Source organism: Chrysemys picta, chromosome 22 (genome assembly GCF_011386835.1).
Source record: "Chrysemys picta bellii isolate R12L10 chromosome 22, ASM1138683v2, whole genome shotgun sequence".
NCBI lineage: Eukaryota > Metazoa > Chordata > Testudines > Emydidae > Chrysemys > Chrysemys picta.
Genome location: NC_088812.1, coordinates 923097 through 951014, shown reverse-complemented (window position 1 = coordinate 951014; position 27918 = coordinate 923097). Strand labels below are relative to the sequence as shown.

The 27918-nt window shown below is 57.9% G+C and overlaps 1 protein-coding gene and 1 long non-coding RNA gene across 2 annotated transcripts; both read right to left on the bottom strand.

Moving 5' to 3' along the window:
- Positions 1 to 1357: 1357 nt before the first annotated feature.
- LOC101931792 (uncharacterized) lies at positions 1358 to 3518 on the bottom strand. Its single transcript, XR_254625.4, has 3 exons — positions 2905 to 3518; positions 2167 to 2377; positions 1358 to 1766 (listed from the first exon to the last, which is right to left on the bottom strand). It is a non-coding gene; the product is annotated as an uncharacterized LOC101931792 (long non-coding RNA).
- Positions 3519 to 14923: 11405 nt separating this feature from the next.
- LOC101933902 (intercellular adhesion molecule 3-like) lies at positions 14924 to 24824 on the bottom strand. Its single transcript, XM_005279309.4, has 5 exons — positions 24685 to 24824; positions 20693 to 20950; positions 19928 to 20215; positions 16032 to 16292; positions 14924 to 15557 (listed from the first exon to the last, which is right to left on the bottom strand). The coding sequence occupies exons 1-5, from the start codon at positions 24746 to 24748 to the stop codon at positions 15301 to 15303; spliced, it is 1128 nt and encodes a 375-aa protein (XP_005279366.2). The 5' UTR covers positions 24749 to 24824; the 3' UTR covers positions 14924 to 15300.
- Positions 24825 to 27918: the final 3094 nt, after the last annotated feature.

Sequence of the window (27918 nt, the reverse complement as noted above, 5' to 3'; positions counted from 1 at the left end):
GGTTTCATTCAGGGAAAAGCAGTCACTCACCCTCCATCGCCGCTGCTAGGAAACCCAAGCCCAGCGCGGTCCCGGCACCGGCAGCTCTGAGCGATGGCTGGTGTAACGAGCTCATGATTTTGTAAGTCACCCTCGTGATTTTTTTTGCGGCCTGAGGATTGATTTGTAAATCCTCGAAGTCGGTGATTTGGCAGCATCTGGCTCAGCTCTGGGGCCAGCCCGCGCCCCTGTGCCAGTCCGCAGGGGTCAGGTGCAGTCCGTGGAGCTGCAGTGGGACACAAGGGCTGGTGCCCGGGAACTGCGGAGCCATGGGCATTTCCTGGGCATTTGTGCACCCAACTCTGTGGCCCAGGGGAAGCCGGATTTCTGTCTGGGCAGCCGGACCTGGCGTCTAAATAAACACAGCGATGGGGGAGGAAGGCGAGGTGGTGCCCACCTGGCCCTGACCCAGGGGTAATGGACCCTCCCCGCCCCCATAGCAGAAACCGTGTAGGACACAAGGGATTCTGTCCAGCAGGCCGGGGGTTAACTCTGTTTGTGTCTGCAGGTGGGAGGCTGCGGTATGGGCTGGGGGGGCACCACACATACAGCTTGGAGAGGGGGGAGAAGGGCGGCAGGACTCCTGGGTTCTTTCCCCAGCTCTGGGAGGGGAGAGGGGTCTAGTGGTTAGAGCAGGGGCTGGCTATCCTGGGTTCTTCTCCCAGCTCTGGAACTGGCTGGTCGCAGTGGCCGGTTTGCTTTCCTGGCTCTGTTACCAGGCAGTTTGGCTCAGGCTCCCGCTGGCAGGGAAGCTCCAGGTGTGACAGGCGTTTGCTGCTGAGGGCTCTAGACTAGGGGCTTGTCTACACGAGGGCGCCAGCTCTCCCAGCGACAGCAGCTAGGTCGGAGGAACCTTTTACCTGTCGACCACGGCTGCTCCGGGGATTAGGTTGGCACAGTCCTGGCGATCGGGTGGGGCCTGAGCACCGTGGCCATGTCAGCCTGGTTAAGGGTAGACCAGGCTCTGACGATGCTGCCCGTGGGAGCCAGCTGTGGTCACTCAATCAGGGTGAACTGCAAACAAAACGGGGCAGACAAACCCCAAACGCTGGTGGATATTCCAATGCTTAGATTTACCAACCAGCCCAAAACAGCTTCTATAGAACCTCACTGGTTACTCAGAGTCCAACCAACGCAGTTCCCTTAAAGTGCCCAGCGTCCGGCCTCCGTCCACACACACCTGTCAGATACTATGATGATTCCTGAAAATCTGATCTCATCGTATAAAAGAAAAGGTTCTTCCAATCCCAAAGGGTCAGCCACATACCCAGGTCCAATGATAACTTAGATCTTACCCAAAATACACACTTAGAGCCAATTCTTATTAACTAAGCTAAAATTTATTAAAAAAGAAAAGAGAGAGAGAGTTGGTTCAAAGATCAATCTACAGACAGACTTGAATTCAATTCTTGAGGTTCAGGTACATAGCAGAGACGAGCTTGTAGTTGTCAAAAGTCCCTTTAGAAATAGTCCATAGGTTATAGTCCAATGTCCATATTCAGGGTGGCTCCAGTCAGTGACTGGGGATCTCAATCCTTGTGGCTTAAGGTTTCCCAACCCAAAGCAGATCTGAGATGCAGCAGGATCGTGTCCCAGGGTTTTTATACATTTCCAGCAGCCTTTCGGCCTGAGAAAACAATAGGCTTAACTCTCCTTCTCCCAAACATCCTGGCAATTAGCACAGGGTCATTTATCCATTACACAGTTCAGATCCAAGTTACCACAACCTTCAAAGAGACATAGAGACAATAATACTATTTCCCTCAAGTATCATCACAAATGTTAATATTCCTTTTTTGATCTTTGCATTTAAAGCTATAGCAATGGACAAGACTTGTTTGCTGACATCACAAGCCCTGAGCAAACACCTCCCCTTCTACCTCTAATAATGCAGACTTGCATTTCACAGCCCTATTCATTTACAGATCTTTCTAACCAGTTTCTAAAGTTCGGCCATGGGTCAGGACAGTCTGGGAGGTAATTAACTCTTTCTGGCCCTGTCACCGTTCAATGAGCTATTATATCACACTCAGAACGTCACACTCACACAGGCGTTGGGGGTCCCACTTGCAGAGGGACGGGCGGCTTTAGAAACTGACCTCGAAGGGTGTGAAATGAGCGACTCACCTCCTGGCTGCCTCAGCCCACGGCAGTGGCCAGCCGGGGCCGATCCAGCCTTCAGCCTGGAGAACAGAGCGAGAGCTGGATCTCCCAGGGTACGTCCTAGGAACACGTCGCCCCTCGTAGGGCTGCACCTGCCAGGAGCCCGGAGCTCTTCATGCGCATCAGCAAGTCGAGGCTCGGGGCACGTCGGGGAGACAGGCCAGGATTCTTGTCTCTGGTTGACATAAGGGGGAAAGTCAGATGAGGCCCAAAGCCACATGGTAAGTCAGTAGCTGAGTTGGGAAGAGAACCCAGGAGTCCTGGCACCCAGGCCTCCCTGCTCTAACCACGAGACCCCACTCCCCACCCACAGCCAGAGATAGAACCCAGGAGTCCTGTCACCTGCTAGCCCTCCCTGCTGTAACCACCAGAGCCCATTCCCTACCCTCTGCTGAAAGTAGAACCCAGGAGTCCTCACTCCTAGGCCCCCAGGCTCTAACCACCGGACCCCATTTCCCTCCCAGAGCTGGAAACTGAACCCAGGAGTCCTGTCACCTGCTAGCCCTCCCTGCTCTAACCACCAGAGCCCATTCCCTACCCTCTGCTGAAAGTAGAACCCAGGAGTCCTCACTCCTAGGCCCCCAGGCTCTAACCACCGGACCCCATTTCCCTCCCAGAGCTGGAAACTGAACCCAGGAGTCCTGGCACCCAGGCCCCTGCTCAGACCAATAGTCTAAACAAATCCAGGCCAGACTTTCTCACCCAGGTAGCCATGACGCCAGGGGCAGCATGAGGGGGTCGAATGTTGTTACAATTCTAAAGCAAAGAAAAGAAGATTTCCGATCACTCGGTGATATCCTGGGGCCGACACGGCTGAAACAACACAGCCAACCAAACCCTTCTCCGGTGAAAGCTGCGGCTGGGGTGACCCAGAGACATTCTGTGACTTCGGGCCGGTCTCGCTGCGTGGTTCGTTTTGGAAAAACAAAAAATAAAAGAAACCAAAGGTCTGAGAAACTGGAACCGTTTCAGTTTTTCAGCTCGAAATTCCCTTTCCTGTAAAAGAAAATGTTTACGATCACTCCGAATTTAAACCAAACCTTTCCTTCAGCCCGGAATGAAACCTGTTCCTGCCTGTTTGAGTCACATTTAGAAAATGTTTGTTTTCAGGCTATTCCACCGAACTTCCCACATTGACCCTTGCCCCGTGAGTGATTTCACCTTCTTCCAGCTAACAGAAAGGAAGTCGTCTGTACCGGTTACAGGACACAGCCTACATGTCTAGGAATTCTCTGTGCCAGGGGATGTCTTCAAAGGGCTCCAGGATAAACATAGAGCCAGCAAACAGATACCTGCTTTGGGACAATCTTGGGAAATTCCCCTCCGAGTCCCCCCCCTCCCGCGTCTGCAACAAGAGTCATGCATTCGTTTTGCATTGCCAGAGGCTCTGTGCTGCCCCCTGACTTGCCCTCACCCACCCCAGCAGCCCGCACTGCCCTCAGCCCAAGTAACCAGCACTCACTGCACAAGGGGGGCACTATTGGGGGAGGAGGGGGGTTACGGGTCGCTTGAAGGTTGGCTCAGGGGCCCAGGAATGGGACACAAGGGCCTCTCCCCTCTAGGGGGCACGGGCTCTAATCTGGCCGAGGGCAGGGGACTGGGGCTCAGGGCCGTGGGGACTGGGATGTGGGGCCTTGCTCGTGTTTGCAGGCCTGTGTGAAATGAACGAAAGGTGGGAATTCAGGTCGGATCGACGGGGGCAGCTGGGACCCTCCCCTCAGAACCCCGTCGTGAGGGGCCCCCGTCATGGCTCGGGGTCCCTGGGTCCCCGCCGCCCCTCCAGCTCGCCCCTCAGTCGCATGGACAGGAGCTCACTGCCCCCACATGGCGACAGGGCCGCCTGGCACTAGCAGCGAGAAAGGCCCGTCAGATGCCATCTCCCGGCAGCTGGGAAGGGTCACGCCTCAGGCCCCATCAGAGCCTCCACATCCCAGTGCACCCCATGTGGCCCGTTAGCCGTGGGCTTGCGTTAGCAGCTGGCCGGGAGGGTGGAGGGGAATCCGGCGGGAGCCAGCTGCTCCTGGCCAGGCTGCGGGCGGGTGGGTCACCGCTCGGGCGTCTCGCCGCAGGGCGTTCCAGGGTGCTCAGAGTCAGAGGGAGGCAGCTGCAGCCCCGACGGCCTCCCATTCCTGAGCCGTAGCGTCCGCCCTGCATTGCCCTAGTGCGGGATGAAGCGCTGGGGGCAGAGATATTAGCCGGCCAGTTCTGTACACACCTGGCCCCTGTCCTGTATTGCAGAGAGGCAGTGCAGTCTAATGGGTAGTGCACTGGCCTGGCACGCAGGAGATTATGTGTCCAGTCCCAGCTCTGCCACAGGTCTGACCTCGGGTGAGTTGCCGCTCCGTGCCTCGGTTTCCCCACCTGTGCAGCAGGGATCATGGTAATAAATGTTTCACAAGGGGGGAAATGAACCCCTGGAACAAGGTTCCCAGGGGAGTGGAGGATTCCCCCTCACGGACAATTTGTAAAGCAAGACGGGCTGTTTTTCTCAAAGCTCGGCTCTAGTTCAAAGAGGAATTCTTGCAGGGCAGGTCCCAGGCCTGCGCTGTACCCGAGCTCAGAGCACGTGATCACGCTCGGCCTTCCTGTGAGCTGCGTTGGAGACGAGCGCGTCGCACTGCACCCCAGTGTATTGCAGGGGACTAGGCCAGACCCCGTCAGCGCCCATGGCAAAGGGTGCAGCATCACCCCCTGGTGGGCACTGATGGAACAATCGGTCCTTAGGGGAACTTACTTGCTAGCCCCAGTCACTAGTTGGCTTGTGCCCCGATAAGGGGAACGAATGCGGGTGTGATCCGTGGGCAGCCCCACGGCGGCATCACCAGTGGATCTGGGCCAGGGGACGCCAAAGCAAACTAACAAAACAGCGCGCCTCCCTTCACACAGTCTCAGGGACGGAGCCATCACAACCTATGGTCCATAAGGGCTTCCGCGCAGGGCCCAGGCGCCCAGCTCCCAAACTTCAAGCCCGCAAAACAAATTGGTCGGGACAGTCCTCTGGAGCTGGGGAGAGAGAGCACCACCGTTAGCAATTTCGGTGCCCTGCCCAGCCCGGCCCTGCCATGCCTTGCCTTGCCCGGCTCTCCCCTGCCTGGCCCTGCCCTGCCTTGCCCGGCCCTGCCCTGCCCAGCCTGGCCCTGCCCTGCCCGGCACTCCCCTGCCCTGCCCTGCCCAGCCTGGCCCTGCCTTGCCCGGTCCTCCCCTCCCCTGCCGTGCCCTCCCCTGCCTGGCCCTGCCCTGCCCTGCTCGGCCCACCCCTGCCCGGCCCTTCCCTCCCCTGCCTTGCCCGGCCCTGGGGCCCTGCCCTGCCCTGCCCGGCCCTCCCTTCCCCTGCCCAGCCCTGCCCTGGGGCCCTGCCCTCTCCAGCTTTCCCAGCCCTTTCCCAGGCAGCTGCAGCCGGCACCTGGCCAGGTGCCTGTTCCTCTTTAAATAGCCCAGCCCAGGCAAGGCTGGGCTTCTTGGTGACGCCGGCTGTCCCTGAACTGGGCCCTCCCCCCAGCACGACACCCGCTGGAACGGCTCCCTGACGGCCGTGGCAAATCCTCCATCGCTTGGAGTCTTTGAAAGCAAGAAATCTGAACAACACTGAGTTTGCGTGTCAGCTCACTGGAGCAGGGACCAGGCGTTTGTTCTGTGTCTGGCCCATGACAGGCGCGCCTAGATGCTACCATAATATACCTAATAAACAACGTACAGCGCCTAGCACAAGGGGGGGCTGTTCTATGACAGGCTCTAGGTGCTACTGTAATAGTCCTAATAAACATTACAGCGCCCAGCACAATGGGGGTCTGGGCCATGGCTGGGGCTCCAGGCACTGCTAAAATATAAAGAAGAAGAAGAAGACCCGCTCAAGTTCACCCACACGTCGCTGGGCTCCATGCAGGAATCTCTGGGTGAGTTTGTCGGGCCGGTGTTACCAGCAGGGCAGATGGGGGATCCCAAGCCCCGTAGCGATATGCTGAGCATGGTGTGTGGGGGTTCGCATTCCCAGCTGGCATGTCTCTGCTGAGTCACAGCCTTTCCCTGCTCCGATGTGGAGTGTCCGTGATTTCCAGTAAAACCATTAGTCAGAAGCAGGTTCACAGTGGGAATTCCCGTCGCAAACCCTGTGACCTGCCAACGTTCGCGCTTGATTGTTTTCAATATGCCTCCGAAGTGCAGATCTGCAGCACGTCTTTTAAACAGCAGCCGGGAATCACTCCCAGCCCGAGCCCCCGCGATGGATTGTAAACGCACGGCCTGGCGCTGGGAGACACACGGGCGTGGATAGCGACGGCACAGGCGTTACAGGCCGGTGGCACGGTGCTGTGAGAGCCTGAACTAGATGTTCAAAGCCCTGCTAAAAATGACAGTTAAAGAACCTGCGCTCGCGGGTTTCTGTGCCACGGCTGACACGGTGCTTGGTGCTTGGAATCCGATCGATTACCAGGAAAACTGGGGAGCGCCTCTGATTAGACCCGAGCAGCGCCTCGGTGTCACTCGGTTACTGGCTAGTCGTGGGCAATTGCCAGGAGCTACATTCTGCAGTGTCAGGGCTTAACGGGACCCTGCACGTGGGCCGGGGGCCTACGTGCTACCGTAATACACCTAATACATTACGGGGACCCTGCACATGGGCCGGGGGGCCTATGCACTCCCGTAATACACCTAATACATTACGGGGACCCTGCACATGGGCGGGGGCCTACGCGCTACCGTAATACACCTAATACATTACGGGGACCCTGCACATGGGCGGGGGCCTACGCGCTACCGTAATACACCTAATACATTACGGGGATCCTGCACATGGGCCGGGGGCCTACGCGCTACCGTAATACACCTAATACATTACGGGGATCCTGCACATGGGCCGGGGGCCTACGCACTCCCGTAATACACCTAATACATTACGGGGACCCTGCACATGGGCCGGGGGCCTACGCGCTACCGTAATACACCTAATACATTACGGGGACCCTGCACATGGGCCGGGGGCCTACGCGCTACCGTAATACACCTAATACATTACGGGGACCCTGCACATGGGCCGGGGGCCTACGCGCTACCGTAATACACCTAATACATTACGGGGACCCTGCACATGGGCCGGGGGCCTACGCACTCCCGTAATACACCTAATACATTACGGGGACCCTGCACGTGGGCCGGGGGCCTACGCGCTACCGTAATACACCTAATACATTACATGGACTGAAGGGCAGGATGTAGGTTTCTGCCCATCATTGCAGTAGCCGAGCGCCTTGGGGCTGGCTGGTAAGGGGGCGCGGCCTCATGGTGGCTGGGGCTCTCCCCTCCGCGGCCGCAGCCATTGGCTGTCTGAGCCAAAGCCCGGTGGGCGTCGTCCCACTGACTCCCAACGGACGCTGGATCAGCCCAGCGAGAGGCCCTGTCCGGCTTTCCTGCCTCGCGGTGCTGACAGGAGCCATGTCACAGTGGCGCCCGCCGACCATCCACCCTGACGGCGCCTTGTCATTGCTGAGCGCTGGGCGCGGAGACCCGATCGGCCCCTGCTGCCCGGGGGTCCGGGAGCTCCTGGCCGCGGAATGGGAGTGGCGGTGTTCGGTCACAGCCCGTCTCCTGTCCCTCCTCAGCTAGCGGCACCGAAGGCACGGTGATGAGCAGCCCCCGGCGCTCGCTGGCTCACGGCTGCGGTGCTGGTGGCGATCCCTAGCACAGATCCCGTGAGCCTCCCACGCTGGCGTGCACCATGCAGATCCCTGGGCTCTCTCCCGGCCCCAGCGTCACCGCCCCACGCTGCCCATGCCCCAGCTCCAGCCGCTCGTCCCCTCCCTGCCGTGTGCAGTGGGCACTGGCCGCTGCAGAACAGGCCTCCCTGGCTCCGCTGTCACGGCCGCCCTCACTGGCGGTATCTGTGCTAGAGGACGCCAGAGGCGGCGGCCGCGGCCAGCAGAGAGAAGGCCACCAGGCCTGGGACTGGCTCCGAGACCGGCCTGCAGAGACTGGATGGAGGAGGAGAGGAGAGGGCTTTAGCTGGCACCCCAGGGAGTCTCAGGGCCAGGGAAGTTCTGCACTCAGGGCCTGGAGTGTTTGGAAGGAACGAGACCAGCGCTGGGCTGGTTTCCCCGCAGCCACCACTCTCAGCAGGACGCGCCGCTGGCCCTGAGACACACAGAGCTCCCTGCGCCGGACAAGGCCCCTGGGAACACAGCCGGGCACCTGTGGACATAGACAGCTGGCTTCTCTCGCCACCTTGCTCCTGGAGTTTCAAGTGAGCTCTCGATTGGGGGATTTTCTAACGCTCTGCTCCGGGAACCACTGGGGGGGCAGTTCTCGGGCCTGGGTCACGCAGGGGGTCGGATGGATGGTCACAATGGGCCCCTCTGGCCTTGGAATCTGGGGCTCTCCATCCATCCTAGTTTAGTTGATCTGTCTGTCTATCTGTCCATCCATCTCTAGGTCCTAGTGTCTCTCTCTGGGTCCTAGTAGAGCTACTTCTCCGTTCAGCCACCCCCAGCACTGAATCCTCACCTAGCTATTGGGTATCTACCTCGTCCCCACATTACCCCCTAATGCCTTTACCCATCCACATTCCTCCACCGCTGGATCCGGGAGTGGCCGTCTATCTACCCACCTTCCCACTCTCCCGTCTCTGATGCTCCCGTCCCCACAGGCGCGGCACTCCCAGGCCCGGTGGATTTCATCTCCTCTAATCCAGCCCTGAGTGTTTTCAGCCCAGACTCATTCCCGGCGGGATAAGACCCGACAGAGATGGAGCGAGTTGGACGTTTATTGGAGCAGGGAGTGGGGAGGATTAACCTGGGAATGTTGCAGGGGAGTTTTGCTAGTTCACTGTCGGCATTGACACTAGATGGGGATGGGAAATAAGGGGCTGACTTCACTGAGGGATGATACCTGATGGCCTGCACTTAAAGCCTGGTGGCTGCCCTGCGTAACCTGAGCCCAGGAGGGGGCTGGGGCCAGGGGACATCTTCTGCCCGGGAAACTAGACAAAGGCTGGAGGAGGAGCCGGGGGGGTGGCCGTTTATGGGATAAGACCCAGAACTGCACAGATGTCAGAGCAGACCAGGGGCCCGTTGCTTTTACCTTTGACGAGAACATTGACGTGCCCCGACCTGGCCCCATATCTGTTCTGTGCCAGGCTCCGGTAGGTCCCGTTGTGGGTGCGCTGGGCTGAGCACACAATCTCCGTCTGGCTGCAGTCAGACAGCTCCACGTTGGCGTTAGAGGGCAGCTCCCAGCGCAGCTCGGGCGGGGGGTTCCCCTCGGCACTGCACCACACTGTGAAGTTAGCGCCGACCCCGAACTCCAGCCGCTCCACGGAGACCTTCATGCTGTGGGGCGGGGCTGGAAGGGCAGGGGTCAGTGGGGAAAGGCTGTGGGGCTGGGGGAGGGCAGGGGTCAGTGGAGAGAGGCTGCAGAGCTGGGAGGGTGGGGGGAGTGTGGGGAGTCTAGGGAGTTAGAGCAGGAGGGTGGGAGCCAGGACTCCTGGGTTCTATCCCAGCTGTAGGAGGGGAGTGGGGACTAGTGGTTAGAGCAGGGAAATGGGGTCTAGGACGCCTGGTTTTCATTGCTAAAACACTGGCTTGCTGTGAGATGTTGGAAACATGCCTGCCCTTCTGTGACTCAGTTTCCCTGTCTGAAATATCTGGAGGCGTACCTGCCCGGCGCGGAGCGGGGGTTGGAGCACGCTATCCCAGCGCGGGGGGGAGGGAAGCAGCCTGGGAGGGCGTGTGGTGTCGAGCAGCTAACACAGCTTTAGCCCCAGACGCGGCAGCTTACAATAAATGTGGGTCCTTGCCGAGGCGACGTTCAAGTGCTCCCCGTAGCTGGCGAAGCAGAGGGGCGCCGGGTTCACGCCGCGACGTTGTGGATAGTCAGGGCCCCCCAACCGGCTCCCTGCTCCGGCACCTTCAGCCCCGACGTCCCCCCAGCCCAGGCGGGTGTGATCGGTGCGCGAGCTGGTGCGGCTCAGAACCAAGGCGCTCCCCAAGGTCACCGCGGGGTCCCCGGGGATGGTCCTCACACCACAGAGTGCGCTGGGGAGGGGCGGCCAGATGCGAGAGACCGGAGGGCGGAGAAGGGGATTCATTAGGACACCAGCAGGGCTCTCGGGGATGCTCCAGGCGCAGTCTCCCCAAAGTCCCTAAAGGCCCCGCAAGAGCAACCCGTGGGGCGGGATCGTGTGAGAAGTTACTGGGGGCCCCGGGCTGTGATGACCTAAATACCCATGGGTCAGAGCTGACAGTTCTGCTGGCTTCAGCGGGCTTTCGACCATCTGCACCAGCCCCTGGCCTCTGCCCTCTGCTGCAGGAGTCCGTCCATTGAGAGATCCCCACAGGGCGGGACCCTGAACAGGCCCCGCAAGCCCCATCCCTGCAGCGAAATCACTTCCTGTCCCAAACACCAGGCAGCCGTGAAACACCTCCTGGAGCCCCGCTGGCTGCATCTCAGTGCTGAGTGAACGCTCCTTGGGCAGCATTGCTGTGCACCTGTTAGCTAGCTGCCATGTCCCACCCCAGAAATGGGTGCATTTCAGCTTTGGGCAAGTGAGCCCTGTGCAGCACGGCTGTTAAACACCTCCTGTGTCCCACCCCAGAAGTGCATGCATCGCCACACTGTGTGGGCATTCCCTGAGCAGCACTGCCATGTGGCTGTTAAACTGCTGCCATCTTCCACCCCAGAGGCGGCTGCATTTCAGGGGCGGGTGCAGCAATCCTTGTTTATCCCTTATCTGCTTCGCCCAGGGGAGGCTCAGAGGATGAACCCGTATTTGCACAGTGGGAATGAACCTTGCTGGGGCACTGCGGGATGCTTGGCCTGGTGGTTATTTCCTTTAGAAAAGAACCAAGCTGGGGCATTTCTGCTAATGCGGGGAGAGGCCGCTCTTTCCAAGAAATGCTGCTGGCCACAGAACCCTGCTGCTCTGCGTCAAGGCTTCCCCCCCCAGGATGTGGGTGTAACTGCCCTCTCGGCTTGGCACAGGCAGTGTGAAGTTCGAATCAGAACCTTTCTCTTCCCCCTCAGTGAAACCTCCAGGAACCTCCCTGGATCCAACCCTAGAAATTCCCCAAACCTGAGGAAAATCCACACGACGCCAAACAGTTTGCAGCACCTGCTCTAACCTGCTTCCTGGGGCCTCTTGCCATGCAAACTCCTTCCTGCTGGCACGCTGGCCAGTGTGGACAGAGCAGATCCTGCCTTTAAAGACGCTTTTCCCCACTGCGTTTATGGCTTCAAACCTTCGGGTTGGTTTTCTGCTGTTCATATGAACTACAGGGAGTGGAAATGTGGACCAAGGCTGTATCCTCTGCGCCCGTGACGGCTTCCTGCCACTCGATCCATCTGCCCTGTACAGAAATGTGCCATCTGTTCAGCGCTATGGAAATACGAGGAGCTACATGTGTGCCTGGGACAAGATGGACACAGTCGGCCATGGCTTGTCACTAATCCCAGAGCCCGAAATGGGGGGTGGGGGGGTTGGCAGGGCCTTTGAGTCCAGCCCTCTGTGCTGAGGCAAGACCAAGCAAACCTGCTTACTATAGAATCACAGGACTGGAAGGGACCTCGAGAGATCATCTAATCCAGCCCCCTGCACTCAAGGCAGGGCTACGTATTATCTAGACCATCCCTGACGGGGGTTTGTCCAACCTGCTCTTAAAAAGTCTCCAGAGATGGAGATTCTACAACCTCCCTGGGCAATTTATTCCAGTGCTAAACCACCCTGACAATTAGGAAGTTTTTCCTAATGTCCAACCTGAACCTTCCTTGCTGCAATTTAAGCCCATTGCTTCTTGTCCTATCCTCAGAGGTTAAGAAGAACAATTTTTCTCCCTCCTCCTTGTAACAACCTTTCATGTACTTGAAAACTGTCCTCATGTCCCCTCTCAGTCTTCTCCTCTCCAGACTAAAGAAACCCAGTTTTTTCAATCTTCCCTCATAGCTCATGTTTTCTAGACCTTTCATCATTTTTGTTGCTCTTCTCTGGACTTTCTCCAATTTGTCCACATCTTTCCTGAAATGTGGTGCCCAGAACTGGACACAATACTCCAGCTGAGGCCTAATCAGCGTGGAGTAGAGCGGAAGAATTACTTCTCCTGTCTTGCTTACAACACTCCTGCTAATACAGCCCAGAATGATGTTCGCTTTTTTTTTTTTGCAACAGCGTCACAGTGTTGACTCATATTTAGCTTGTGGTCCACTGTGACACCCAGATCCCTTTCCACAGTACTCCTTCCTAAGCCGTCATTTCCCATTTTGTATGTGTGCAACTGATTGTTCCCTCCTACGTGGAGCACTTTGCATTTGTCCTATTGAATTTCATCCTATTTACTTCAGACCATTTCTCCGGTTTGAATTTTAATCCTATCCTCCAAAGCACTTGCAACCCCTCCCAGCTTGGTATCGTCCACAAACTTTATAAGTGTGCTCTCTATGCCATTAGCTAAATCATTGATGAAGATATTGACCAGAACCGGACCCAGAACCGATCCCTGCAGGACCCCACTCATTATGCCCTTCGGGCATGACTGTGAACCATTGATAACTACAATCTGGGAATGGTTTTCCAACCACCTTATAGTAGCTCCATCTAGGTTGCATTTCCCTAGTTTGTTTATGAGAAGGTCATGTGAGACAGGATCAAAAGCCTTACTAAAGTCAAGATATACCACGCCTACCGCTTCCCCACATCCACAAGGCTTGTTACCCTGTCAAAGAAAGCTATCAGGTTGGTTTGACCCGATTTGTTCTTGACACATTATTATCTTCTAGGTGTTTGCTAATTGATGGGTTAATTATTTGCTCCATTATCTTTCCGGGTACAGAAGTTAAGCTGACTGGTCTGTAATTCCCCGGGTTGTCCTTATTTCCCTTTTTATAGATGGGCACTAGATTTGCCCTATTTCCAGTCTTCTGGAATGTCTCCCGTCTTCCATGACTTTTCAGAGATAATCGCTAATGGCTCAGATATCGCCTCAGTCAGATCCTTGAGTATTCTAGGATGCATTTCATCAGGCCCTGGTGGTTTAAAGACATCTAACTTGTCTAAGTAATTTTTTTACTTATTCTTTCCCTATTTTAGACTCTTATCCTAATTCATTTTCACTGGCATTCGCTATCTTAGATGTCCAGTCGCCACCAACCTTCTTGGTGAAAACCGAAACAAAGAAGTCCTTAAGCACCTCTGCCATTTCCACATTTTCTGTTATTGTCTTTTCCCCGCATAGAGTAACGGGCCTACTCTGTCCTTGGTCTTCCTCTTGCTTCTAATGTACTTATAGAATATTTTCTTGTTTCCTTTTATGTCCCTAGCTAGTTTGATTTCGTTTTGTGCCCTGGCCTTTCTAATTTACCCCCTACGTACTTGTGTTATTTGTTTATATTCATCCTTTGTAATTTGACCAAGTTTCCACTTTTTTGTAGGACTCTTTGGTTTTTAGATCTTTGAAGATCTCCTGGTTAAGCCAGGGTGGTCTCTTGCCATACTTCCTATCTTTCCTATGCAGTGGGGTAGTTTGCTCTTGTGCCCTTAATAATGTCTCCTTGAAAAACTGCCAACTGTCTTCAATTGTTTTTCCCCTTAGACTTGCTTCCCATGAGATCTGACCTACCAATCCCTGAGTTTGCTAAAGTCTGTCTTCTTGAAATCCATTGTCTTTATTGTGCTGTTCTCCTTCCTCCCAGTCCTTAGAACCGTGAACTCTACCATTTCATGATCACTTTCATGGTACGATGGTTTGCCCAGTGCTTTGAGATCCGCAGACACCGCTGCTATCAGGGAATTATTATTAGTGAGTCTGTTATTCGGTATGTTACCCTTCTCTGAGCCCAGCTGCCCAGAGATTCACCCACCTCCCTGTGCCCCGGCCAGCTAGGAAGAGACTTGGATCTACTCCGGAGTTCTGCAAAGAAGCAGACGGCTCCTGCCCCCACCCTGCCTGAGCGGTTAGACTCACCAGCGGCCGGCTCAGGCCCAGACGGGGTCATTTTCACCCGACTCCGAGCTTCGGTTGGGCGTGTGGGCAGGATTCCGGCTCAGCCGCACCTGGTTCCCCTCCCTCCCTCGGTCACACTGACTCATCTGCACCTAGAGCACAAGCCTTGTACCCCCCCATCACGCCGAACGGGATCCCTGCCCTGCCCCTCTCCACCGCGGGCTCGAGGACTCCCCGAGGTCCCTTCCCGTGACTTCCAGCCCAGCGCTGTTCCCTTTGGGGAAGGTCTTGCCCTCTCCAGGTGCACAGGCGACAGAGGGGCAGGTCCTTTCTGGGTGTGCCACGTAGACTGGTGCCAGTCGGTGCCACCACTGCCCAAAGCGGAAGAAACAGCAGCGGCTGCTCAGAGGTGCAGGGGCCTGAGGCTGCATCTGGCTCGTGGTGCTCGGGTTCGGTTTCAATCTAGACTTGTAATGATTCAGGGCCATCAACCTCAGGAGGTTCCTGCCCTGCTAAGAACGGAGCTGTGCCCACCCCACCCCCCACAGCTCGTTCCAAGCCGGGGACACAGACATGTTACGAGCTGGGGCTGGATTCAAACTAGCATCCTCCAAGGGAAAGGCCCCATGTCCCATGCGGGGCCCCTCTAACGCCCGGGGGCCATACGAAGCAGCATTAATGACTAATGCCCAGAGCTGATACAGGCTCCGTGCTTTGCCCTGCCAACGGCTAACACCTCCATGGGCGCCCACGGGGGGCGGCTCCAGGGTGGAGGTCGTGAGCCTCACACACAGAGCAGAAGGTGCCCAGGCAGTCAGTTTATTTGAGACCAACAAAACCAAGAGGAACCAATGTGAGCCACTGGGGGGTGGGAGCTTGGGGTTACCTGGGCGTCTGGACTGGACTCACTGTAAATGTATCAGTCCCAGGGCACCGAAAAAAGGATTGTACATGCACACGGACGCACACACACGCACACTCACATGTACATTCCCACGTGCACACTCACATGTACACAAACACAGGCACACACATGCACACACACACACACACACACGCACAGGCACCAGGGCTAGACACCCTGGAGAGCTGCGGCCCGGCTCGGCTCCTCTGCACATCAGGGAAAGGGCTGTGACCCCACCGCCCCTGGAACCAGTCCCCCGGGGTGAGGGCTTTGGGCTCAGACACCTCTGGGCTCCTCCTTGTCCTCACCCAAAGGCTCAGGCCCCTCACGGCCCAGTGCTTTCCCCTTCCCCGAGTCACCCTCCCCACTGCGGGCGGGCAGGGGGCAGCCCTGGACCGTGGCCGCCGTGGGCTGCAGCAAAGACATCATGAAGCGTTTTCTCACAAGCCGCCACACTACCAAGGCTACGCCGCCGAGAAATATAATCACCCCTAGCACCACTGCGACTATCACGATCCGGGACCTTGGGGGAACTGTGGAGACAGTGGGAGAAACACGAGTCGGGGAGAGCCCCAGCTTGCTTCCCCCCCGCCCCCCACAGGGCCCAGGTGCCCCTTCCCCCTCCCCCGCAGGGCCCAGGTGCCCCTTCCCCCCCGCACAGGACCCGGGTGCCCGGGAGCCCCTGAGCCCCCCCCTCCCCCGACAGGACACAGTAGCCCTGTCTCAGTGGCCCCCAGCCAGCCCCTGCTGTCTGCCCTGACAAGAAGGGGATCAGACCAAGCCGGCAGGGCTGGGGACCCTGCCCCAGACAGAGACCACCCCCCGGCCCAATGAATAGCCCCGGCCTGGACCCACAGACACGTCACGAGGGAGCCAGTGACGGAGGCAGGCATGGAGCCCATGGCTCTGGGTCCCAAGTGCTCCCAGCCTTGGGCCCGGCTCCGGGGGCTGGCACTGAGCCCCTCCGCAGAGGGGAAGGAAGGCGCCCTGAGGCCCGTTGCTTTTACCTTGGACGAGGACATCGACCTGCCCCAAGCTGGCCCCGTATTTGTTCTGTGCCAGGCACCGGTAGGTCCCGTTGTGGGCGCGCTGGGCCGAGTGCACGGTCACCGTCCGGCCGTGGTCAGACAGCTCCACGCTGGCGTTGGAGGGCAGCTCCCAGTGCAGCTCGGGCGGGGGGTTCCCCTCGGCGCTGCACCGCACCGTTAAGTTAGCGCCGACCCCGAACTCCAGCCGCTCCACGGAGACCTTCACGCTGTGGGGCGGGGCTGGAAGGGCAGGGGGAGAGCAGGGGTCAGCAAGGAGGGGCCATCTGGGAGTGACCCCCTGTGGGCCCCACGGGAGGGGCTGATCCTCACCTCCCACCCATGTGCCCCACACCGTCAGGCTTGCCCCGGTTGTCTCCTGGCCACCCTGCCAAGGGGGCGATGGGTATCACTGTCCCGGCATTACTGGGGGGCAGTGCTGGGAGTCTGGGCTCCAGGGTCGGAGTCCCAGCTCGGGGTGGGGTCAGAAAAGAGAACCCTGCTGGGGCTTTCCCAAGTGCTGCAAAGGGAGGAGGGTCTAGTAGTTATAGACAGGTGTTGAGAGCCAGGACTCCAGGGTTCTATCCCAGCTCTAGGAGAGGCCTGAGGACAAATGGGTCAGAGCGGGGGGCTGGGAGCCAGGACTCCTGGGTTCTGTCCCTGGCTGTGGGAAGTAATTTTGTTTTTTATTTCCATGGTCTCAAAAAGAGACAAAAAGTAATAGCAAAAAATAATTTTAAGGACATCAGAAGCAGGAAGCTGCTAAACAACCAGTGGGGCCACTGGACGATCGAGGTGCTAAAGGAGCACTCAAGGATGGAGAAGCTAAATGAATTCTTTGCATCGGTCTTCATGGCTGAGGAACGTGAGGGAGATTCCCAAACCTGAGCCATTCTGTTTAGGTGACAGATCTGAGGAACTGTCCCAGATTGAGGGGTCATTAGAGAAGGTTTTGGAACAAACTGATAAACAAAACAGTAATAAGTCACCAGGACCAGATGGTGTCACCCAAGAGATCTGAAGGAACTCAAATGTCAAATTGCAGAACTACTAACTGTGGTATGTAACGTATCATTTAAATCAGCTTCTGTACCAGATGACTGGAGGATAGCTAATGTGACGCCAAGTTTTAAAAAGGGCTCCAGAGGTGACCCTGGCAATTACAGGCTGGTAAGCCTGACTTCAGTCCCGGGTAAACTGATTGAAACTATAATAAAGAACAAAATTGTCAGCAGGGCCGGCTCTAGGCACCAGCAAAACAAGCGGGTGCCTTGGGCGGCACATTTTTAGGGGCGGCATGGCCGGCGCCAGAATGCCGCCCCTAAAAATGTGCCCCGGCCGCCCTAGCTCACCTCCGCTACTGCTGCCACGGCACGCGAAACGGCTGATTCGCGCGCCGCTACTCGCCCTCCCTCCCAGGCTCTCAAACCTCGGGAGACTCCGAGTGGCCACGGCGCGGGCGCCGCTTCTCCCCCGCCTTCCCTCCCTCCTAGGCTTGAGAGCCTGGGGGGAGGAGGCAGGGCTGGGGATTTGGAGAAGGGGCGGAGTTGAGGCGGGGCCGGGGGTGGGGTAATTAAAGAATGGGGGGGGGCGGCGGCCAAAATTGTTTTTGCTTTGGGTGGCAAAAATCCTAGAGCCGGCCCTGATTCTCAGACACAGAGATGAACATAATTTCTTGTGGAAGAGTCAACATGGTTTTAGTAAAGGGAAATCATGCCTCACCAATCTACTAGAATTCTTTGAGGGGGTCAGCAAGCACATGGACAAGGTGGATCCAGTGGACATAGTGTATTTAGATTTTCAGAAAGCCTTTGACAAGGTTCCTCACCAAAGGCTCTTAAGCAAAGTAAGCTGTCATGGGGTAAGAGGGAAGGTTCTCTCATGGATTGGTAACTGCTTAAAAGACAGGAAACAAAGGGTAGGAATAAATGGTTAGTTTTCAGACTGGAGAGAGGTAAATAGTGGTGTCCCCCAGGGGTCTATACTGGGCCCAGTTCTATTCAATATATTCATAAATGATCTGGAAAAAGGAGCAAACAGTGAGGTGGCAAAATTTGCAGATGATACAAAATTACTCAAGATAGTTAAGTCCCAGGCAGACTGCGAAGAGCTACAAAAGGATCTTTTAAAACTGGGTGACTGGGCAACAAAATGGCAGATGGAATCCAATGTTGATAAATGCAAAGTAATGCACATTGGAAAACATAATCCCAACTATACGCATAAAATGATGGGTCTAAATTAGCGGTTACCACTCAAGAAAGATCTTGGAGTCATTGTGGAGAGTTCTCTGAAAACATCCACTCAATGTGCAGCGGAGTCAAAAAAGTGAACAGAATGTTGGGAATCATTAAGAAAGGGATAGTTAATAAGACAGAAAATATCATATTGCCTTTATATAAATCCATGGTACGTGCACACCTTGAATACTGGGTGCAGATGTGGTTGCCCCATTTCAAAAAAGATATATTGGATTTGGGAAAGGTTCAGAAACGGGCAACAAAAATGATTAGGGGTCTGGAACAGCTGCTGTATGAGGAGAGATTAATAAGACTGAGACTTTTCAGATTGGAAAAGAGACGACTAAGGGGGGATAGGGATAGAGGTCTATAAAATCATAACTGGTTTGGAGAAAGTAAATAAGGAAGTGTTATTTACTCCTCATAACACAAGAACTAGGGGTCACCCAATTAAATTAATAGGCAGCAGGTTTAAAAGGAAGTATTTCTTCACACAATGTACAGTCAACCTGTGGAACTCTTTGCCAGAGGATATTGTAAAGGCCAAGACTATAACAGGGTTCAAAAAAGAACTAGATCAGTTCATGGAGGGTAGGTCCGTCAATGGCTATTTGCCAGGCTGGGCAGGGATGGTGTCCCGAGCCTCTGTTTGCCAGGAGCTGGGAATGGGCGACAGGGGATGGATCACTTGATGATTCCCTGTTCTGTTCATTCCCTCTGGGGCCCCTGGCACTGCCTACAGTCGGCAGACAGGACACTGGGCTGGATGGACTAGGGTTACCATATTTAAAAAATAAAAAAAGAGGACACTCCTTGGGCCCTAGCCCTGCCCCTTTCCCACCCCGCCCCCGCCCTTTCCCCGCCCCTTCCCCAAAGTCCCCGCCCTAACTCCCCCTCCTCCCTCCCAGCCACGCGAAAAGGGCTGCCCGAGCACTACCGGCTTCACGGTTTGCCGGGCAGCCCCCAGACCCTGCGCCCCCGGCCGGCGCTTCCCCAGCACAGCTGGAGCCCGGGAGGGGAAGCGCCCAGACGGGGGCGCAGGGTCTGGAGGCTGCCCAGCAAACCATGAAGCTGGTAGCGCTTGGGCTTCGGCAGCCCCCTTGCCCCCGGACCCTGCGCCCCCAGCCGGGCACTTCCCCTCCCCGGCTCCAGCTGCTCTGCTCCTCCCCTGACTCAGACTTCGGCTCTGTTTAAGAGCCAAGCTGCCCGAGCCAGCGCTACTGACTTCGGGCAGCCCCCGTGCCTCCGGACCCCGAGCCGCCGGAGCAGAGCAGCTGGAGCCCGGGAAGGGAAGTGCCCAGCCGGCGGCTGGGGTCCGGAGGCAGGGGGGCTGCCCGAAGCCGGTAGCACTTGGGCAGCTCGGCTCTTAAACAGAGCCGAAGAGTCAGGGGAGGAGCAGAGCAGCCGCGGGAGAGGAAGTGCCCGGCAGGTATTTTTCCCGGACATGTTCGGCTTTTTGGCATTTCCCCCCGGACGGGAGTTTGATTGCCAAAAAGCTGGACATGTCCGGGAAAAACCGGATGTATGGTAACCCTAGGATGGACCCTTGGTCTGACCCAGTCTGGCCGTTCTGATGGTCAGGAAGCTGCTGCACACTAAGGACTAAGGACCCCCTCGCAGTAACTGACAGCTCCTCACCCCAGACCTGCAGGGTGGCCCTGGCGCTGTCACTCAGCACCTGGAGGCCCACGCGGAGCCAGGCCTGGCACACGATCTCCTGCCCGTGCTGCGTGGGCTGCACCACGAAGCTGTACCCCACGGCCGGGCTGCCGCGGTTCTCGTTGAGGGTGCTGTTCCCGCTGCTCAGGGTGACGTTGATGTCGGAGGGGCTGGAGCCGGACACAAGGCTGGAGACGTTGCAGGTGATTCGCTCCTGGTGACCGGCCACCATCTCGGCTCCCAGGTGGATCTTGGGGGGTGAGAATCCTGGTGGGGGGGGGGGGGGGAGAAGGGGAAACAAAGGGGAATTAACCTTCCTGTAGCTTCTCCCTGCCTTCTTGTAAAGACTGTGCTCGATGCCAGGGGAGGCAGGACTCCTGGGTTCCATTCCGGGGGGGGAGGGGACTGTGTGGGCTGGTGGTTGGAGCTGGGACGCAGGACTCCTGGGTTCCGTTCCCAGGTGTGGAAGGGGCAGTGGTAGGAGCTGGGACGCAGGACTCCTGGGTTCCGTTCCCAGGTGTGGAAGGGGGCCGGTGGGGGGAGCTGGGAGCCAGGACTCCTGGGTTCCGTTCCCAGGTGTGGGAGGGGCAGTGGTAGGAGCAGGGTGCTGGGAATCAGGACTCTGGGGTTTTACTCTTTGCACTGACTTCTAGTTCTTGGAAAAGTCCTTCCCCTCCCAGGGGCGGCACTGGGGAGTGGGGGCGGGGGGGGGGGGAGTGAGCGCGCGGTTAAACCTCAGCGTACGGTACACGTGGAGCCTGGTTTTTTCGATGATCTGCGGGTTGTTGCCGTAGCACAGGGACTCCAGCTTCCAATCCGTGAGGTTGGAGATGTGCAGAGACACCCATCTGTCTCCCCGATCCGTCACCTTCGGCACCGACGTCTCCCAGCCCAGGCTGGTGTGATTGGAGCACGTGCTGGTGCAGTTCAGAACCACGTCACCCCCGAAAGCCACCGCCGGGTCCTTGGGCACGATGCTCAGGCCGCATGGGTCCAGGCGCGCTGGGGAGCAGGGTGAGAATCAGACGGGCTCCCCCCAGCCCACATGGCCACAGCATCCCACCCCGCCCGGGGACACCAGGTGGGCCAGGCCAGGCTGGTCCCGCTGCCCAGGCCTCCCTCTGGGACATTGACCTGTGGCTCCAGCTGCAGTGCTGGGTTGTGTGTGTATGTGTGTGTGTGTGTGTGTGGGGTTGTTACAGCTGCATGTAGCCCCGGGGAGTGAGGAAATGCCAGATCGAGGGGGGCCTCGGCAGCCTTCACCCCCCTTCTCCCGCCTTGAGATACAGCCGTTAATTAGCCGGGCACTGGGCTGTTCTCTCCCAGGACCCCTCCTCAGTCAGTGCCCGGAATGGACGCACAAGGGGGCAGCAGGCCTGGCAAAGTGTCTGTCACAGTTCAGGGCAACTGCACCTGTGTTTGCCCCCCTCCCCACTCCCCCAGCACTGCACCCCTCAGGCATCACCTCTCTTGGGCAGAGACCCGCAGATCTCACTCTCCTGCAGGGTTCCCTGCCTACGCGGTGACCAAACGCGGTGCTTTCTCTGCAACGCCATGAACGGTGCTGTGGCACCCTGGCACCGTAATATTCACCACTGTCGTGTAATTAGGACAGGGTTTGTACAAGTCTGCCTTGTGAGGTAGCATCCTAAAAGTCTTGGTCTGCTAGACATGAATGTCTCGTTGGACTGTCGGTGCTATCGTCGTATGTGAAGTTATGAAGTTTGGCAATGTACCTGTTACTGAAACGTGCTGAGGCTGAAAACACCCACAAGCCGCCTTTCAGGCACAACACTAAAAAGGCCAAACAATGTTGGTGGCTGATTGAAGAAATTCACACGAGCACAAGGATCACCTCAGGAACTGTGTGCAATAGAAACCTCTCTGAGCATAGGCGCCGACTTCGTGGGCTGGAGCACCCATGGGGAAAAATGAGTGGGTGCTCTGCACCCACCAGCAGCCAAGCTCCCCTCACCACCTGCCCCACCTCCTCCTCCCCCTGAGTGCGCCACGTCCCCGCTCCTCCACCTACCTCCCAGCGCTTCCTGCCCGGCCGCCGCCAAACAGCTGTTTGGCAGCATTAGCGCATTCCGGGAGGGTGGGGGAGGAGCAGGAACGTGGCATACTCAGGGGAGGAGGCAGGGAAGAGGCGGGGACTTTGGGGAAGGGGTTGTAATAGGGGTAGGGAGGGGGCAGAGTTGGGGCGGGATCTTTGGGGAAGGGGTTGTAATAGGGCAGGGAGGGGGTAGAGTTGGGGCGGGATCTTTGGGGAAGGGGTTGTAATAGGGCAGGGAGGGGGTAGAGTTGGGGCGGGGACTTTGGGGAAGGGGTGGGAAGGGGCAGGGCCTCATGGAAGGGGTGGGGTGGAGGCGGGGCCGGGGGCAGAGTGGGGGGTTGGGCACCCACGGGAAAGAGGGGAAGTCGGCGCCTATGTCTCAGAGCCAGCTCTACATAGTGGGAACTGTTTGACCCAAGTCATGGCAAAAGAGCTTTCCAGCAAGTGGGGAGAAGATATAAAAAGGGGGAAATGACATCATGGGGGGACTTCACTCTCCCTACAACAACACACCTGGAAACACCTGAGGAATAAGACTGAACGGGGGGAAGTGATGGTCCCAGGTTAAAGGGATTTTTAGCCTGTGTATGAAAACCTGGGAAAGCCAAGGCAGCTTGTGCCTTAAGAATCCGCCAGCCTGTTTATCACTCAGGGCGAGAATTTGCTAATTTGTATCCCACCTATCTAGTGTGTTACGCTCAGTTTGCGGTTTTGTTTATTTACTAGGTAATTTGCTTTCACTTACAATCACTTAAAATCTATCCTTTGTATTTAATAAACTTATTTTTGCTTTGTCTAAAACCAGCGTGTGGGTGTAGCAACTTGGGGCAGAAAGCTGTTGCGTATTTCCTCTCCACATTGAGGGAGGGGGCGAATTTCATGAGCTTGCGCTGTGGAGCTCTTGGTGCAGTGCAAGAGGGTATAATTCTGGGTTTACACTCGCGGGGGTGGGCTTAGGAACTGGGAGGTGCCCTAGCTGTGCCTCCCCATGCAGAGCTGATCACAGCATCTGTATGTAACTGTGGCTGGGTGTGTCCCTACCTGTGTGTGTGCTGGTAAAGTCCCGGCTGGAGCCTGGGACGGGGCTTGGCAGGTTGGTCACTGCAGTACAGTGTAAAGGGAGGCCAGGCTGATGGGTCGGGGGGTTCAGTGGTACCCCAGTTCCAGGACCCCCCCCGGGGGGACCTGTCACAGGCACTTTGGCCCCAAGCACAAGCTACTCCCCGGCCCTTCCTAGGGCTGTTATTCTCAGGTGAAAGCGCTACGGAGAAGACACAGAGCGATGAACGGGCCGGCACAAGCGTCCCAGAGACCACCCCAGGCAGTGCTGCAAGCCCCACCCCACACTCAGAACAACACGCACCCCCGTGCCAGGTCAGTCTCCCCTGTACACCGCTCAGGTCTTTGGTCTTCAGAGCCCGGGAACAGCTAGTCAGCCGGACAGTGGTTCTTTGCTCAGGGCGTAGCCTCTGAAGGTTGGGTCTGCAGGTGGGAACTTGCTTCCCACCCATCCCCAGGTATTTCGTGGGAAACCCACTGAATTTTTCTTATCCCCAAAGTTTCTTTTTGTCTGGCACATAGTTTAAAATAGTCCTTTGATGCTCAGACCACTTCCCAGGTTTACACGGCCCCCGTCGCCCTGCGAGGGATGCTACAGACGTCCCACACCCACACACAGACTTGGCATTTACACTCCAATGGACCCCCCCCCCTCCCCCCCCCGCAAGCTGTTTAAACTTGATTCACTCAGAGCGACGCAAGACCCAGCGGGCAATTCCCACTCGCATCCTGGGGCAGCCCGGCCTTTCTTTGTAAAGTCGGGGGGTTGGCGGTGACGTTACAAAGAACTCAAGAATAAAATCATTATAAGTAACGAGTCAAAGCCAAGGGCCGTGGCTCATTTGTAACTCACCAGTCAGATCCGTGTCCTCCCTACGGGTCTGCAAATGTTAACTCTTTAACCTCCTCCCTCTCTCTGGGTTAGGAACGGGGGCTGGAAGCCCAGCGTGCCAGCTGGCAGAGTGCTGAGTGGGAGGTTCTGTTTCCTGCCTTATGCCTGACCTAGGAGAAGTAATTTCCCCTTTATGGGCTTGTTTTCCACCTTCAGTCTCTGGGAGCTTGTTTCAGTAGGACTGGTTCTCACGCTGCTTCTGCGCTGCGCCCAGCACGACAGGAGCCCGACGCCAGCCGGGGCTGTCCCGTGCTGCCGAAATATGCAGAGAATCACCATCTCCAGCCATCACTAGTGCTTGGGAGGGGCCCCCGGCCAGCGCAGAGCCATTCCAACGAACGCTTCTGCCAGGGTGGGAGAGTCTCTGCTACTCACAAGGTCTGTGTGTGTCAAAGCCGGCCGGCCCTGATGCTCCCTCCCCTGCAGTTTCAGCCACAGCCCGAGGGGCGCTCGGTCTAGCCCTTTGGAGCCCCGTTGGGGTTCGCCTCACCCCGAGCTGTGACTACAGAGCCCAGGTCCCGGTGCCCCGCTCCAAATCACCCCGGCCCGGCCCCAGAGCTAAAGGCACCAGCTGGCACCTGCCGGGCAGGTTTGGATGCGTGTGGCACTGCGACACTACAGGCAAGTCGGGAAGAGAAGGTTGAACCCACTCTCGACTGCTCATCTTCAAATTCCCCAGCCACGCGGCCTGAGCTCCCCGCCAGCGGACCCGGAGAACACGCAGCTTACCCAGAGGCAGGCAACAGAGCAGAACCAGGGGTATCAGGCCCAGACAGAGGCAGTGAGATGTCATCCTGCACCAGGAGAACCGTGTGTCTGGAGAGGCCACCCACAAGGCAGGTCCCACCCCTTCCTGCTCCGGGCTGAGCAGCGTATCCTGGCATGCTTTCCCCGCTCTCTGGGAGCGACCAGCCCGGCTACCAGGGGCAATCCCACAGGCTGCTCCTTGGGGCTGCGACAAGACGGGGTCACTGCCCACCCCACAGCCTCACCGCTGCTCTGCCCCTCTGCTTCCCACCGGGCCCCGGGGGAGCAGAGACCGGGCACAGCACCGCGCATACTGGCCATGCGCCTGCTCTGTCCCCCACACCAGGGGCTGGGCGCAGGCCTTTGTGCCCACTCCACGCAGGGCTGGGAGGCCCTGTATGGGGAGGCAACTCGTAGGGGGCATTTCCACCCCTTTTATGCTGCCCAAGCGGCATCAGCCCCCAATCTCGCCAAGCTGCAATTCAATCCCCATGGTGCCGATGCCTCCGGCCTCTCGGTGCATCCCCCCCCGGGGAGCCGGCTGCTGCCCCCTTCCCCAAGGGGTGAGAAGCGGTAGGAGGGAGACAGGGGTGGCTGATCGATGTCCTGACCCTCAAAGGCAGTGAAGTATCTGAGACTTTTCCCCCCGGGCAGATGTCCTGGCTGTAACTCAGCCCCCTCCCTGTGGCTTCAGCTGCATCCAGGTCTCTCCTTCACTTCCTGTCCCAAATTGTGGTGCAGTCTTGTTGTGCAGCTGTCATGCTCCACCCCAGAGGTGGCTGCACTTCACTGGTGAGGGAAAGGACCTGGTCAGCCCCTCCCCCGAGGTTGGTGAGTTATGAGGTCTTCTAAAACCACCAAAAAAGGGCAAAGCTGCTTCTTATCACACACCACACAGCTTCTGCAAGAACAAACATGTTGACAGCAGCACATGGCCGGGTGTGTGAAAATCTTGGCTAAGACCTTTACGCAGACACAGGGGGCTGTCAAAGGAAGAGGCCAGTTGCACCCCTGAGAGCAAAGGGAGGGGCTCCCGTCTGGCCTTGGCCAGGTCACTTGTTCCCTGCAGCCCGGAGGCACGGTCTCGGAAACCCAGCGGCAACGGTGATGGGCACCAGTGTGAGAAGCCAGGTGCCCGGCTGGCTGGCCGGGTCTGCTAGACAGCAGGATGCGTCCCGAGGGAGAGAGACGGTGTGGGGATGGATGAATGGCTAGCTATGGGGCCTGTCTGGGGATGAATAGCTAGAATAGAGAGACAGAGGGGTCTGTATGGGGGGCGGGGGGATTGCACTGTCTCTATGGAGATAGGCAGTTCTGGGGAGAGACGGAGTGACATCCGGCTGACCTGCCCCTCTGCGTTCTGCGCCCCCGCCGCGGCATGGCCTTGCGTCGTGCATACGGCGCTGGCCGTGGCTATCCGGGCCTGCTGCTCTCTGTGGCTGCCTTTCCTCCACGGAAAAAGCCAGCCTTCGAACAGGCACCGAAAGCAGCAGAAGGGAGGGGCTGGGCACTCCAGACCTGCTGGGACCAGCCCGGCTGCCCGGGGCCTGAGACTGCGAGATGGAAGGTGCTGGAAGATCATCCTGCCCGAGGTTAAAATGTTCTGGCCTCGTGCTCAGGGATCTGGGCTGCGAGTCCAGGAACCCAGGGCCTTGTCCTGCCACAACCTCTGGAGCTGGATTGTCAGAGCTCAATGGGGAGGCGCGGGGGCTCGGCCCATAGGAAAATCCCCCCTTTCAGTCTCTGGGCTCTAGTTCCCCATCTGTAACATGGGGAGAACGGCACTGCCTTGTCCTGCCACAAGCACTCCGGGGTGGGGACGGTCTCTCCAGGCCCCTGCTTCCCAACACAAGGCCCGCTGGGGCAGCCCTTGTGACATCCTCAAGGCCACACAGGCAGGATATTGTGTGGATGCATCCCCCAATGGTAAATCAGTTGAGAAGTATTGGTCTGGGTAGCGCCCGGTGCGACAGGGCCCTAATCTCAGCTGGGGTCTGGGCAGCGTCCGGCGCAACAGGGCCCTGATCTTGGCTGGGCTCTGGGCAGCGCCCGGCGCGAGGGGGCCCTGATCTCGCTGGGGTCTGGGCGACGCCCGAGGGCCCTGATCTTGGTCGGGGTCTGGGCAGCACCCGGCGCGATGGGGCCCTGATCTCACTGGGGTCTGGGCGGCACCCGGGGGCCCTGAACTTGGTTGGGGTCTAGGCAGCACCCGGCGCCATGGGGCCCTGATCTCACTGGGGTCTGGATGGCGCCCGGCATGACAGGGCCCTGGGCAACGCCCGGCGCGAGGGGACCCTGATCTCGCTGGGGTCTGGCCAGCGCCCGGCGCGAGGGGACCCTGATCTCAGATGGGGTCTGGGCGGCACCTGGCACGACGGGGCCTTGATCTTGCTGGGGTCTGGGCGACGAGTGGCGCGAGGGGACCCTGATCTCGCTGGGGTCTGGGCAGCGCCCGGGGGCCCTGATCTCAGGTGGGGTCTGGGCAGCACCCGGCACGACGGGGCCTTGATCTTGCTGGGGTCTGGGCGACGCCTGGCGCGACGGGGCCCTGATCTCGGTTCGGGACTGTGGGTGCTATCATAATACACCTAATAGTAATTTAACAAGGCAGCCCTGCGTGGTGAACGACGGCTTTCCTCCCTGGCACGCAGAGGCTGGAAAGGGACAGGACGATGGCGTCGAACGTTGTTTTTTAAAACTGCACAGAAGCCACCAGGAAAACGCGGTTCTGAGCCAAAGAAAACACATCCAGGGCCCGTTCCTGCCCCCTTGCCCCAGGCAGGATCCGGAGGAACTGCACAGAGAGGGAAGCACAAGCAGACACTGGCACCAAAGGTCTCCCGTAAGCCATGTGCTCAGAGCCAGGCAGGAAGCTGCAATCAGCAGCCACACAGAGGAAGGACCCAGCACTTTCCGCTCAGCGCACCAGTCTCCCTGAAGCCCCGGGCGTGGCTGCTGGGAGGGAAGAGACGGGCGACGCCCTGAAACTGAGCAAGGGAGGCGGGACTGGAGGGAGGCGCTGACCCTGCTGCCCTCACTCCACTTGCGGTGTGGACGTTCCCATGAGCCTGCCCCGGCTCCAGCAGCAGTCGGGCTGACACAGCACAAACAGGACCAGAAATCAGCAGCCCTGGCCTCTTCACTGCCACAGCAGAGCATGTGTGAGACGTGGGGAGCGGGCCCCGGGGCCAGTCCCGGCCGGGAGCGGGCCTGGAC